This window comes from Cyanistes caeruleus, chromosome 18 (assembly GCF_971803275.1).
Source record: "Cyanistes caeruleus chromosome 18, bCyaCae1.hap1.1, whole genome shotgun sequence".
Classification (NCBI taxonomy): domain Eukaryota; kingdom Metazoa; phylum Chordata; class Aves; order Passeriformes; family Paridae; genus Cyanistes; species Cyanistes caeruleus.
Genome location: NC_141718.1, coordinates 12,584,641 through 12,596,886, shown reverse-complemented (window position 1 = coordinate 12,596,886; position 12,246 = coordinate 12,584,641). Strand labels below are relative to the sequence as shown.

At 64.3% G+C, this 12,246-nt stretch overlaps 2 protein-coding genes across 2 annotated transcripts; one reads left to right on the top strand and one right to left on the bottom strand.

Annotated features, from left to right (window-relative positions):
- Positions 1–558: 558 nt before the first annotated feature.
- On the bottom strand, positions 559–3,438 carry TCN2 (transcobalamin 2). Its single transcript, XM_086856631.1, has 10 exons — positions 3,268–3,438; positions 2,555–2,744; positions 2,435–2,482; positions 2,222–2,355; positions 1,974–2,132; positions 1,723–1,898; positions 1,321–1,495; positions 1,041–1,233; positions 761–882; positions 559–664 (listed from the first exon to the last, which is right to left on the bottom strand). The coding sequence occupies exons 1-10, from the start codon at positions 3,326–3,328 to the stop codon at positions 603–605; spliced, it is 1,320 nt and encodes a 439-aa protein (XP_086712757.1). The 5' UTR covers positions 3,329–3,438; the 3' UTR covers positions 559–602.
- A 783-nt stretch (positions 3,439–4,221) lies between these two features.
- PES1 (pescadillo ribosomal biogenesis factor 1) lies at positions 4,222–11,846 on the top strand. Its single transcript, XM_086856625.1, has 15 exons — positions 4,222–4,644; positions 5,033–5,112; positions 5,691–5,844; positions 5,919–6,028; positions 7,006–7,177; positions 7,334–7,423; positions 8,659–8,775; positions 8,914–8,991; positions 9,349–9,438; positions 9,603–9,733; positions 9,877–10,002; positions 10,097–10,281; positions 10,367–10,530; positions 10,906–11,073; positions 11,373–11,846. Exons 1-15 carry the CDS (start codon positions 4,621–4,623, stop codon positions 11,457–11,459), a joined length of 1,776 nt encoding a protein of 591 aa, XP_086712751.1. The 5' UTR covers positions 4,222–4,620; the 3' UTR covers positions 11,460–11,846.
- Positions 11,847–12,246: the final 400 nt, after the last annotated feature.

The window sequence follows — 12,246 nt, the reverse complement described above, 5'->3', positions numbered from 1 at the left end:
CGCGTCACTGCCGGGCGGGCGGGGCACGACGGGCACCGGGAACGCACCCGGCTGTCACCGACCCGCGCTGGCTCCCTGCGGACAGCGGGACCGCCCCAAGCCCCCGCCCGGCTCCCGGCCCCAAACCGCCTCTGCCCCGGTGATTTTGGGGAGCGGATTAAACTCCCGGGGGAATCACGCAGATTTGGGCACACCCTTGGGTCCCCCTCGGGCAGCGCGGTCCCCTGGACCCCCTGGGACAGTGGGGGCTCAGTACCCCCCAGAGGGTTACAGAGGAGGAGGATCCCATCTCGCACCTTGCTGAGGATGAACAGCACCGACTCAGACTCCCCAAATCTTTGGCCGTCCCAAAAAGGCTTTGGACACCCCAAAAACGGCTGCTCCCAGCAGCTGCCAGCCCCATTCCCACGTGGGACCAGGACTGGAGGAGCTGCTGGTTTTGGTGCTCCGGTCCCACTGCACCTGTAGGACACAGGGCATCGCGTGTGTCCCCTCCTCCTGCCCCTGGCAGTTTTGGGGGGCTGGCCCAGGGAAAGCAGGAGGCAGGCAGCCAGAAGGTCCTGTGCCACAGTGGGTGTTTCATTGTCATCACCCCCCACCCTCTACCACTCGCTGAGGCGCAGGATGAGGGTCTCCCCATCTTGGGGTCTGTAGTCAGCGATACCTGTGGACAGAGGGACAATGGTTTGGGGTGAGGCAGCAGCCAAGGGGCTGTGGGGAACCTCTGCCACCTCCCCAGGAGCCCTCACCCACAACTCACCCATCTGCAGGGGGGTGTTGGGCGCGGTCAGGAGCTGCCAGTAGTTCCGCTTCTCCTGCCGGGCCTCCAGTCCCAGCACCTGGGTCAGGAAGGGGCCCTGGGGGGTGTCCTGGGTGTGGAACCTGGGGGGTGGGACAGTGGGGTCAGGGGGGTGAGGGTCCGGCCTCGGCACTGCTGCACAGAGCTGCTCCCGAGGGAGCTGTGTGGTGGGAACCAGGGTGAGCCCGGTGCAGGGCACAGGCGCAGGACACACGGCCACCACAGCGTGACCCCCACGCACCTGAAGTCATGGGGTTCCAGCGCAGCAGCCGCCTGGAGCACGCCCAGGAGGGAGGCGGCGGCGGGCACGAGAACGGGGCGGTCATAGAGCCGGAGGTCGTAGCACCAGGGCAGGGGACACTCCACCACCAGCTGCACCGTCTTGTTCCCCGGCACCTCAGCCAGGGGCTCCATGTCCAGGGGTGTCAGCGTGTCTGCGAGAAGCCACCACAGATCTGGTGACACCCAGCCAATGTGGGGACACCAGCGCTGACCCCAGTCCTGTTGCCCCCTGCTCCCACCTGGCTCCTCCTGGCAGTGCATGGAGGCGATGTCCAGGTAGGAGTGGCCGTGCAGCACCGGCAGCACCTGGGCCATGGTGGCGGCGGTGCCAAAGGCTTCCAGGTTCTCCAGCAGCGCAGCCATGGCCTGGACAAACGCCGGCTCCGTCTGGCACGCACCTGTGGCCAGGAACACCTGGGACAGGGAGGGATGGAGGTGGTGGGAAGAAGAAGGAGGGTTGGTTACCTGGGCACTGCACTGCTGAGCATCACCTGCCCGGGGGCAGCTGCCCCTGCCTGGGCACCCACATCTACATCTGCACCCACATCTGCACCCCACATCTGCACCCCACATCTGCAGCCTCACTTCCCACCGTGCCCATTGCCAGTGGCAGCTCAGATGTCCCCTCAGGTGACACCCACCTGCAGGGCCCATGGGGTGCTGTAGATGTTGCCAATGATGCCGTCGGGGCCCTGGGCCTCGGCCATGCTCCTGCTGGCCCCGTGTGCGGCTGCCCGGAGCTCGGCCGCCAGCTCAGTCCCCACCAACTTCCTCCGCTCCAGACAAGTGAAAGCCAGAGCCACCACGGCCTCGGTGTCTGCAGGGACACCTCGGTGTCACCCCGGGGTCACACACCGCCGGGGCGCCACCACCTGTGCCCGTGGGTCCTTACCCACAGCATTGCCCCCGTGCCCGAGCCTTCCATGGTGCTGGGCCGCCAGGAGCCGCCGGATCACCTCCTCCCGCACCCGCTTGTGGTGCACACACAGCGCCAGCACGCCCAGCCCGTACTGGTAGTAACTGGTGAGGGGGTGGCCGTGCCGCCGGGAGCCTGGGGACAGCGGGCGGTGTCACCGGGGCGAGCCGGTGCCTCACAGCTGGACGTGCAGGCGGGAACCCGGCCCGCAGGGACGCTCTCACCTGTCCAGTCCTCCTCCAGGTGGTACTTGAGCCATGTCACCAGCGAGCGATGGGGACTGGGCGGGGGACAGGTGGCCTGCAGCCCCAGCAGGTACAGCGCCAGCCGCCCCGTCTGCGGGGGCTCCGCCGCGCTCCTGCAAGGCAGCGGTCACTGCCAGGACACCGCCAGGGCTGTCACCTGCCCCGAGGGGACCCCGGGACACCCACACGTACGTGCTGTGCTCAGCGTCCCACCGGGAGCGGCCGTGGGCCTGCAGGCTCCTGCGGGGACAGGGCGTCAGCGTGGGCCGCAGGGGCGGCCCCAAAGAACCGTGGGGGACCCCCGGGACCCACCTGCCGTAGGGCTGCTGGAAGGTGTCCTGCAGGCGCTCCAGGTAGCGCTGCTCCAGGCGCGGGTCGTGCTCGCGGGCCAGGCGCAGGGCCAGGTACGCGGCGGGGTCGGGGTCCCGGCCGGGGTCCCCCGCCAGCCCCAGCAGCCGCGCACTCAGCGCCCGCACGGCGCCCGCCGAGCCCTCCGGGGGCTCTGCCCCGGCCCGGGAGAGGCAGCGCAGGTCAGGGGGAACGAGAGGGCCGAGACTCCCCCCCGGCACGGCCCTGCAGCTCCACAGCCCCCCCAGAGCCGTGTGGGGCCGCGGTGGGGAGCGACCCCCGGCACCCACCCCTCCATGCACCCCAAAGCCTCCGCGTCCCCCCCGCACCCCCTGAGCTCCGGATTTCCCACCAAAACAAAGAGGAAGGAACGAAGAGACGTGACATGGAGCAGGAGCACAGAGAACCCGAGCAGGGGCAGGGGGCTGGGGTGACACTCCTGTTCCCAGGGACCCCTGGGGGGCTGGCCCCGGGCAGGGGAAGGGGTTATACGGGTTGGGTTGGGGGAAACTGAGCCCCGGAGAATTTGTCACCGAGGGCTGCCACGAGGCGCCGTCCGAGGCTCCGGAGATGGGGCTCATCACCCCCAGCGCCGCTCCTCGGGGACCCCCCGAGCTCAGGGCGAGGCCCCGGCCAGGGGGGTCCGGGGCAGGTTTGGGGGCCGGAGCCGCACTCACCGCAGCACCGGGCGGGCAGGACCGCGGGCAGCAGCAGCAGCAGGACCAGCGGCAGCTCCATGCGGGAGCGGGACAGGGGACACGGGGGTGACAGCGCTCGGCACAGCCCCGGGAGCGGCAGGACGAGCCGGGCCGGGAGCGGGGACAGCAGGGGAAGGTGTGGCGAGGGGCCGTTTCCGCACGCTGGGGCCGAGTCAGCACAAACGGGGCAGAACTTTGGCTGAGGAGCGGCCGAGGGGAGCGGGGGCAGCCCCGGGCAGCCCGGGACACCCTGCCCGGGACACCCTGCCCGGGACAGCCTGACCCGAGGTGCCGCTGCTCGGGTCAACACCGGCGCTCACAGCCCGAAAATAAACACGGGTGAAACCCGGCCACATCCGGCGCCCTTGGAAACGAGAATTCCCATGCTCGCCTCGAACGATTTAATTGAGAAAACGGAGACTGAACGGCCTCACCCTGGAGCCGAGGGACAGGCGGGCACGAACCCCAGAATTAACCCCTAAAGCCGGAGGGTCCTGAGCCCCAGGGGGTGAAACCCCCCCGCCGGGGGGCCGTGGAGTCCTGAGCAGCACAAGCGAATCCCCGAGCCCAGAAGGGGATCTCGGGGCAGCGCTGGGGCTCGGTCCCGTTAGCCTGGGGTCCCCCGAGCACGGGGACCGGGCCTGGGGGTCCCCGGCCACCGAGACCCCCCGTGCCCGAGTGTTCCTCAAACATCCGTCCCGCTGTGGGCCCCGCAGGCCGGGCACCCCCGGGCTGGTGCCTGCGGTCGGTGCTGCGGTGCCAGGGACCACAGGATGGCAACGGGACCCGCAGGTCCGGGCAGCGACCGGAGGCCGCGATCCCGGTTGGGGGCCCGGCACCCGGCACCCGTCCCCCGCGCCCCGGTATATCCCGGCATGCCCCGCGCCATCCCTGCCTCGCTATATCCCGGCATGCCCCGCGCCACTAAGCCTCGGTATATCCCGGCATTCCTCGCGCCACTAAGCCTCGGTATATCCCGGCATGCTTCGCGCCACATCTGCCTCGCTATATCCCGGCATGCCCTGCGCGCCGCCGCAATATCCCAGTGTGCATCGCGCCTCAGGACCCCGCCCCCCCGCCAGGGCTCTGGGCTGCCCGAGGCGCGCCTGACCGAGCCCCGTTCTGCCGCCTGTCCCGGCCCGCCCGCTCGCTCTGCCCGCTCGCTGCTCTGCCTGCGCTGTTCCCGGTGCCCGCGCTGCCCTCGTACCCAGAGCGGGCCCGCTCCGGTGTGCGCAGGCAGGGCAGTAGGCTCAGGCAGGGCGCGGGCAGCGCGGGGTCCTGCGTTGCGCGGGCGCACGTGGCTGCTGTGGCGGCGGTGGTGGCGGAGGGGCCATGGGTGGGCTGGAGAAGAAGAAGGTACCAAGCCCTTCCCGGCCCCTCCTTTCGGCCGCGGTCACGCTCCCGGGGCCTGTGCTCACCGCCCGGTGCCTTTTCGTGCCGTTCCTTCCCCCCTGCCCTCTCCGTGTCCCCCGGTGTCGGTCCGTGGCTGCTGCCCCCGTTCCGGTGCCGGTGACGCCCCTCCGGCAGTGTCGTGTCCCTGGTAGCGGTGCTCGCCCCCTCTCCCGGCTCCCGATCCGCTCCTGCTCCCGCACTGCCCTCCCTCGCTGCCCCCTTCCAGCCCCCCCATCCCCCGGTTCCCGTTTCTGCTCCCTCTCCGTTCCCAGGGGTCCCGGTGGCCCCGGGGCGGTTCCGGGGTTCCCCTCAGCCCCCCCGAGCTTCCCCCGACGGCCTTGTCTCTCCCCAGTACGAGCGCGGAGCCGTCACCAACTACATCACCCGGAACCGGGCACGGAAGAAGCTGCAGCTGAGCCTGCCCGACTTCAGGTGCGTCCGGGACCCCCGAACTCCCCGGACCCCCTTCCGCTGCCCCCTACTCCCATCCCTCCAAACCTCCGGTCCCCTTGAACTCCCCCGGTCCCCACCCAGGGAAACGATGGGAGATGGAGCCTGTGGTGGGTGCGTGGGGTGGCCCCGGGTTCCCCTAAACCTCTCCCCCGGGATCCTCGGTGCCTCTGAACTCCCTCCCAACCCCCCTGAAGCCCCCAGGCACCCCTGAACTGCCCTCAGTGCCCTACCCCCGATCCCCAGAACCCCTCCGGGACCCCTGAACTGCCCTCAGAGCCCAGAGCCCAGACCCCCTTGAGGCTCCCCATAACTCCTGAACTCTGCCCATCCAGACCCCACTGATCACCCCCAGTTCCCCTTGGGGCAGCAGAGGGACTCAGGTCTGTGCTGGGTGTGTGGGGTGGCCCTTAGGGTGGCCTTTTCCCTCAGTGTCATGGAGCGGTGTCCTCTGTGTCCTGGGTTTCAGGGGTTCCCCCCTCCAAGGGAAGGTTCTGAGGTGTCCCAGGGGACACAGGGGTGCTGTGGCCCCCCTTTCCCAGCCCTCTCCCTGTCCCCAGGCGCCTCTGCATCCTCAAGGGGATTTACCCCCACGAACCCAAACACAAGAAGAAGGTGAACAAGGGCTCCACGGCCCCCAGGACCTTCTACCTGCTCAAGGACATCAAATTCCTGCTCCATGAGCCCATTGTGAACAAATTTCGGGAATACAAGGTATTTATGCCACCCAAGGGGCCCCTGGGGCTCGTCCTGTGCCACAGAGCTCCCACATGCCCCTGTCCCCCCAGGTGTTTGTCCGGAAGCTCCGGAAGGCATACGGGAAGAGCGAGTGGGGCACTGTAGAACGGCTGAAGGACAACAAACCCACCTACAAACTCGACCACATCGTCAAGGAGAGGTGAGGCAGCCCTGGCAGAGCCGCCTGGAGCATCCACCTCTGGGGGCCTGCACAGGAGGGACCTGGAGCTGCTGGAGCCAGTCCAGAGGAGGCCACGGAGCTGCTCCAAGGGCTGGAGCCAGGCTGGGAGAGCTGGGGGTGCTCACCTGGAGAGGAGAAGGCTCCAGGGACACCTCAGAGCCCCTTCCAGGGCCTAAAGGGGCTCCAGGAGAACTGGAGAGGGACTGGGGACAAGGGATGGAGGGACAGGACACAGGGAATGGCTTCCCACTGCCAGAGGGCAGGGATGGATGGGATATTGGGCAGGAATTGTTCCCTGGCAGGGTGGGCAGGCCCTGGCACAGGGTGCCCAGAGCAGCTGGGGCTGCCCCTGGATTCCTGGCAGTGTCCAAGGCCAGGCTGGCCAGGGCTTGGAGCAGCCTGGGATAGTGGGAAGCATCCCTGCTCATGGCAGGAGTGGCCCTGGATGATCTGTAAGCTCCCTGCTAACCCAAACTATCCTGGGTTTCTTTGGTCGTTCACCACATCCGTCCCTCTCTGGGAATCCACCTCATGCACAATTTCTGGAGTTTTTGATGGAGTTTTTTGTTTCTGGGCTGGAGAAGTAGGAATGAGAGAGCAGGGAATGCCCAGCCATCCTGGGTGGCTCCAGGGGAACACAGGGAACTCCCCTGCTCTCCCTGTGGGGCATTTTCCTCAGAGGGCTGGTGAAGGGTTAATGCTGCCGAGGCTTTGATGAGTTTGCTGACAGTGAGAAAAGAGGGGGACAGAGGAGGGAGGAAACCCCGTAAGTCTGATGGGTCCTTTCCTAAATGAGGATATTCCATTGTTCTCTGACTGGTTCTGCTGGGATGTGCCAGTGGGTGCTCCCCAGTTCCCATTCCTTTCTCACTCAGGGTCTCCCCCAGCCCCAGCAGCTTTTGCAGGGCTCTGGGGCTGGGTGTGACCCCTCCCCCTTGTCCCTCACCTGGGCACAGGTACCCCACGTTCATCGATGCCCTGCGGGACCTGGACGATGCCCTGTCCATGTGTTTCCTGTTCTCCACCTTCCCCCGCACCGGCAAGTGCCACGTCCAGACCATCCAGCTGTGCCGGCGCCTGGCCGTGGAGTTCCAGAACTACGTCATCGCCTCGCGCTCCCTGCGCAAGGTGGGGGCTGTGGGGAGCTGCCTTTGGGCACTGGGAGCCACTGGGATGTCAGATCATGGATCCCACTGGGATCTGGCGCTCCCTGAGGAGCCTCCTGCCGAGGGAAGGGGTGACAGTGACAGGGACACAGCGATCTTCCTCTGCTCTGTCTGCCAGGTGTTCCTCTCCATCAAGGGCATCTACTACCAGGCAGAGGTGCTGGGGCAGCCGATCACCTGGATCACCCCCTACACCTTCGCCCACGACGTGAGTGCCTGGGACGAGCCTGGGGGATCTCCAGGGAAGGGCTGAGGGACCGGCCCCTGGCAGATGAGGCTGTGCCCAGCCTGTGGTGAGAGCACAGGGCCTGGCTGCAGAGGCACGTGGGGACACAGCCCTCTGTCACCTCGGGATCCCCGGGGCTGCCTGTACCAGTCTCCGCAGCTCCCCGTGTCCTCGATCATCAATGCGCTCCTTTATCAGCCATTAAAGATTAACCTGCGGGAGCGACTGAAGTGGAGGGCAGGGATGAGTCAGATCTGCAGCCTCCCCAAGGGGATTCTGCTGTCTCCCCCAGGCAGCAGGGCAAGGGGAGGTCCCCACTGGTCTGGGACAACTTCCCCTGAGCCTTGGCAGGAGGTCACAGGCACGGCAGGGCCCTCTCCATTCACTCACAGGATTTCCAGGCCTGGGCACGGTTGGGTTGAGGCTTTGTGGTTTTATGGTTCTGAATCATAGAACCCTGGAATGTTTTCAGTTGGAAGGAATCTTACACTCCATCTCATTCCACCCCTGCCATGGACAGGGACACCTTCCATTGGACCAGGTGGCTCCAAGCCCCATCCAAGCTGGCCTTGAACACTTCAGGGATCCAGGGGCAGCCACAGTTTCTCTGGGCACCCTGTGCCAAGGCCTTATCATCCTCACAGGGAGGGATTCCTTCCCAATATCCCATTTATCCCTGCCTTCTGTCAGGGGGAAGCCATTGCCCCTTGTCCTTGTCCTGCTCTTGTCCAGCTCTGCCATACCCTGTACTCTTCACCTTGAAGAGTTGGAGTTCCTGGACCAAACCCCAAGGTCCACATGGATGATGGGATGAAGTGTTCCATGAATCCAAGCATAGAGGGGTGGCAGCAGGACCCTGGGGGAAGCCTGCAGAGTTCTCCCTGCCCACAGTCAGGCAGTGGCTGTGGCATCTCTGCAATTGGGGCATGTTTAGGCTGGAGATCAGGGCAAGGTTCTTCCCCCAGAGGTGCTGGCACTGCCCAGGCTCCCCAGGGAATGGGCACGGCCCCGAGGCTGCCAGAGCTCCAGGAGCGTTTGGACAGCGCTGCCAGGGATGCCCAGGGTGGGGTTGCTGCGGGGTCTGGGCAGGACAGGAGGATCCTGTGAGTTCCTTTCTAAATGGGGATATTATGTGATCCTTCTCCCTGTGGGTGGGGTGGGCCCCTGTAGAGGGACGTCCTTTTATCCCTGTGTCCCCCCATCCTGTGTGCTGGCAGCACCCCACAGATGTGGATTACCGGGTCATGGCCACCTTCACCGAGTTCTACACCACCCTCCTGGGCTTCGTCAACTTCCGCCTCTACCACTCCCTGAACCTGCAGTACCCCCCCAAGGTGAGGCCACCACCCTGGGGTCACCGTGTCCCACCCTGGGGTGGCAGCAATGCGGAGTGGTGGGAGGGAGGGTGGACATGAGGGATTTTTGGGATCTCTGTTTTTGGGAACTGCTTCCACACTGTTTTTCCTCCCCAGATTGACAGCCAGGCTGAGGATGAGCTGAAGCCTGCGGAGGGCAAGGAGTATGCAATGGATTCAGAGAGCTACCTGGAGGTGAGGGACACTGCTGGCACTGTGACCCACGGGGATGCTGTGTGGCCTTTGTGTCCTGCCCACAGCCCTCCTGGTATGGCACTGAGAGACAGAGGCACATCACTGCAGGGTGGAGGGGGCTGATCCCAAACTCCCTGTTCGTGTAAGGCAGAGCTGGGCTCAGCCTCAGGCACCAGTGGCCTCCCCCTGCATGGCCAGGGACACCCCCAAGTCCCATGCTGGGGACAGTGCCTGGAGGAGGCTGAATTCTGTACAGGCCCTGGCTCTTCTGGCCTCTTGCTCTGAGAAATCCCATTCTCCCATGGGGCTGCCCCTTTTCCCACCCCCTGGATGTGACTCTGTGTCCTCTCCCTGCAGAGGCTCTCAGCTCTGAGCGCCAGCCTGGCCCGGGTGGTGGCTCCAACCCACGAGGATGAGGTGGAGATTGATGAATTCCCAGTAGAGGGGGTAAGATCCTGGTGGGGGGCTCATCCCTGGCCTGGCTGAGGAGAGGGGATCCTGTTCTGTGCCCAGGCTGGCGGTTTGGGACAGCTCCTGAGAGCCCCCTTTGCCAAGGGGGGCTTGGCAAGGGCTGTGTGTGAGGAGGAGGCTGAGGGCTTTGCTCTGAGCAGGAGACAGCAGAGCTGATGGACGCCAAGAAGAAGGAGCAGGAGGCTCTGGAGAAGCACAAGAAGCTCTTTGAGGGACTGCGCTTCTTCCTCAACAGGGAGGTGCCCCGGGAGCCGCTGGCCTTTGTCATCCGGTGCGTGGTGGGCACGAGACCCTCGGCAGCCCTGGCCTCCCCCTCTGGCAGGACTTTTGGGACCCACCCACCTGATGTCCTGTGGGTGGGGTGACCCTGAGGCTCCCACCTGCCCCCCTGACTCCTCAAGGCATTGTCCACAGGAGCTTTGGTGGCCAGGTGTCCTGGGACAAGTCCCTGTGCATCGGTGCCACCTACGACGCCGCCGACCCGTCCATCACCCACCACATCATCGACCGGCCCCGCGTGGACAAGCAGGTGGTTGGCAGGTGGGTGAGGCAGGGGTGCCCTCCCCACAACAGCCATCCCAGAGCTGTCCCATGGGCACCCGAGCCTGAGGTGGGACCCCTCTGCCTCGCCCAGGTACTACCTGCAGCCCCAGTGGGTTTTTGACTCGGTCAACGCCAAGCTGTGCCTGCCCGTGGCTGATTATTTCCCCGGGGTCCTGCTGCCCCCGCACCTCTCGCCCTTCGTGACAGAGAAGGAGGGTGACTATATCCCTCCTGAGAAGCTGAAGCTGCTGGCCCTGCAGAGGGGAGAGAATCCAGGTGCTGGGAGCCCTCAGAGGAGTTTGGGAGCTGGGCTGTGCCTGCTGCAGAGCATCCCAAGGGTAATGGTGGTGTCTCCTTGTAGATGAAGAGAGTGAAGAGGAGGAGGAGGAGGAGGAAGAGGAAGGTGGCAATGACAAAGAAGAGGAAGAGGAAGATGAGTCTGAAAAAGAAGAGGAATTGAAATTACAGAAGATGGAAGAGCAAAGGATGGAAGAGCAGAAGACTCAGAGCACTGAGAACAAAAAGGTGGGAGCCCATGGAGGCAACTCTGGTGTCACTGTCCCTGCTGAGGGGTTGTCCCTGTCCTGGGACCGCTGGGACACTCAGTCATGGAATGGTTTGGCTTGGGAGGGGCCTTAAAGCTTATCTTGCTCTGCCATGGACAGGGACACCTCCCACTGCCCCAGGTTGCTCCAAACCCTGTCCAGCCTGGCCTGGAACACTTCCAGGGGTGCTCTTGGCCCCACATTCAAGAGCTGCAGCTCCCATCCCTGTCAGGGCCTGCTGCAGGTCCAGAGGGAGCTGTGGCTGTCCCTGTCTCACAGTGAATGGGCTGGAAATGCCTGTCCCTGTGGAAGGAGGGTGGGTTCCCTGTATCCTGAGCTCCCTGGCTCCCCACAGGTGCTTCCTGTGAAGGTGACAGCAGGGAAGGTGTGGGTGGAGGACAAGCAGCGCCTGGAGCAGGAGCAGCAGAGCGAGGAGAAGCGCTTGGCCATCATGATGATGAAGAAGAGGGAGAAGTACCTCTACAAGAAGATCATGTTCGGGAAGAAGCGCAAAATCCGCGAGGTATGGAGACTGGGCCCCTCACCTACATCCTGGGACGGGCTCTTCCCAAACCCACTTGTTCTTTCCACTCCTCCCTGTCCCTGGTGAAGGTCCCTCCCAGTGTCCCCAGGCTGCCTCATGGTGGGCCAGAGCTCCGTGTGCCCCCTCACGGCTGTGGCTCCTGCAGCCACTTTCCATATCCCATCCCTGATCCCTGTGCTGTGGGGTCCATCCTCCACGTGCAGCTGGAGCTGTGGTGGGACCAGGGGGCTGCAGCCCCTGTCCTGCTCTGACTGAGGGTCTCGGGGGTCTCTCCCCAGGCCAACAAACTGGCTGAGAAGAGGAAAGCCCACGATGCAGCCCTCAAGGAGCAGAAGAAGAAGAGCAAGAAGGCGCGACAGGCGTGACCGGGCCAGGGGCTCCTGGATGGTTTTCCACTGCTACTTTTGGGTGGAAAGCCCTTGGCTTTGCTCCTGGGACAGAAAGGCTGGGTTTGAAATGTATCCCATCTGTAAATACACCTGCTGCTCTGCTGTTCCCTTGGTGCCCTCTGCAGAATGGGTGTTACAAGGACTGTTGTCTCCATGCTAGTGCCACCTCTGCGTGAGGAAGAGGAGGCCAAGAGGAGCTCTGGGATTGTTCCGTGTGAATTTGCACAGCCCTGGGTGCTGGAGCCTGGCTCCCAGGAGCACCCCAGGGCAGAGGGAGCGTGGAGCCCAGATCTGCTTCCCAGTATCCACACAGAACCATATTCCCTTGTATTTTTATTTTTAATTAAAGAAGGTGACACTTTCCTGGTGGTGTTTGTTGTCTGCTCCTTCTGCCTGGGCAGACATCAGGGGGTGATGTGGATGGATGTGGAGATCCATGGCTGATGCCAGGGTTGCTGATCCTTCTGAATGTGTTTGTGACAGCAGTGTTCCATCAATCCTCAGTTTTCCCTGCAAAACACCTTAGAAACACTACAGCTGGGGACAAGCTCATGGGGTTTATGGACACACCTTTGCCCCCAAATGTGGTGAAGGCTGTGTCTCACTCTGAGGAATTTTTGGAGGACACCCCTGGCACTGCTGTGGAGACACAGAGAGGATCCAGGGAGTGACAGCCCCAGGAAGGGAGTGAGCTCAGATGGGGAACAGCTGGGAATAGCCAGCTCAAAGGACTTTCAGATTTTGTTTCCTTTCCTAGATTTTT

Bases quoted from the DNA above. Each gene is read 5' to 3' on its own strand.
- TCN2 (XM_086856631.1), bottom strand. From the start codon at position 3,328: ATGGAGCTGCCGCTGGTCCTGCTGCTGCTGCTGCCCGCGGTCCTGCCC. The intron at 1,234-1,320 runs GTGGGAGCAGGG...GGCTTCTCGCAG, and splicing joins GCACTGCCAGGAGGAGCCAG to ACACGCTGACACCCCTGGAC. The intron at 665-760 runs GTGAGTTGTGGG...CTCTGTCCACAG, and splicing joins CAACACCCCCCTGCAGATGG to GTATCGCTGACTACAGACCC.
- PES1 (XM_086856625.1), top strand. From the start codon at position 4,621: ATGGGTGGGCTGGAGAAGAAGAAG. The intron at 9,439-9,602 runs GTAAGATCCTGG...TGCTCTGAGCAG, and splicing joins ATGAATTCCCAGTAGAGGGG to GAGACAGCAGAGCTGATGGA. The intron at 10,282-10,366 runs GTGCTGGGAGCC...GTCTCCTTGTAG, and splicing joins GCAGAGGGGAGAGAATCCAG to ATGAAGAGAGTGAAGAGGAG.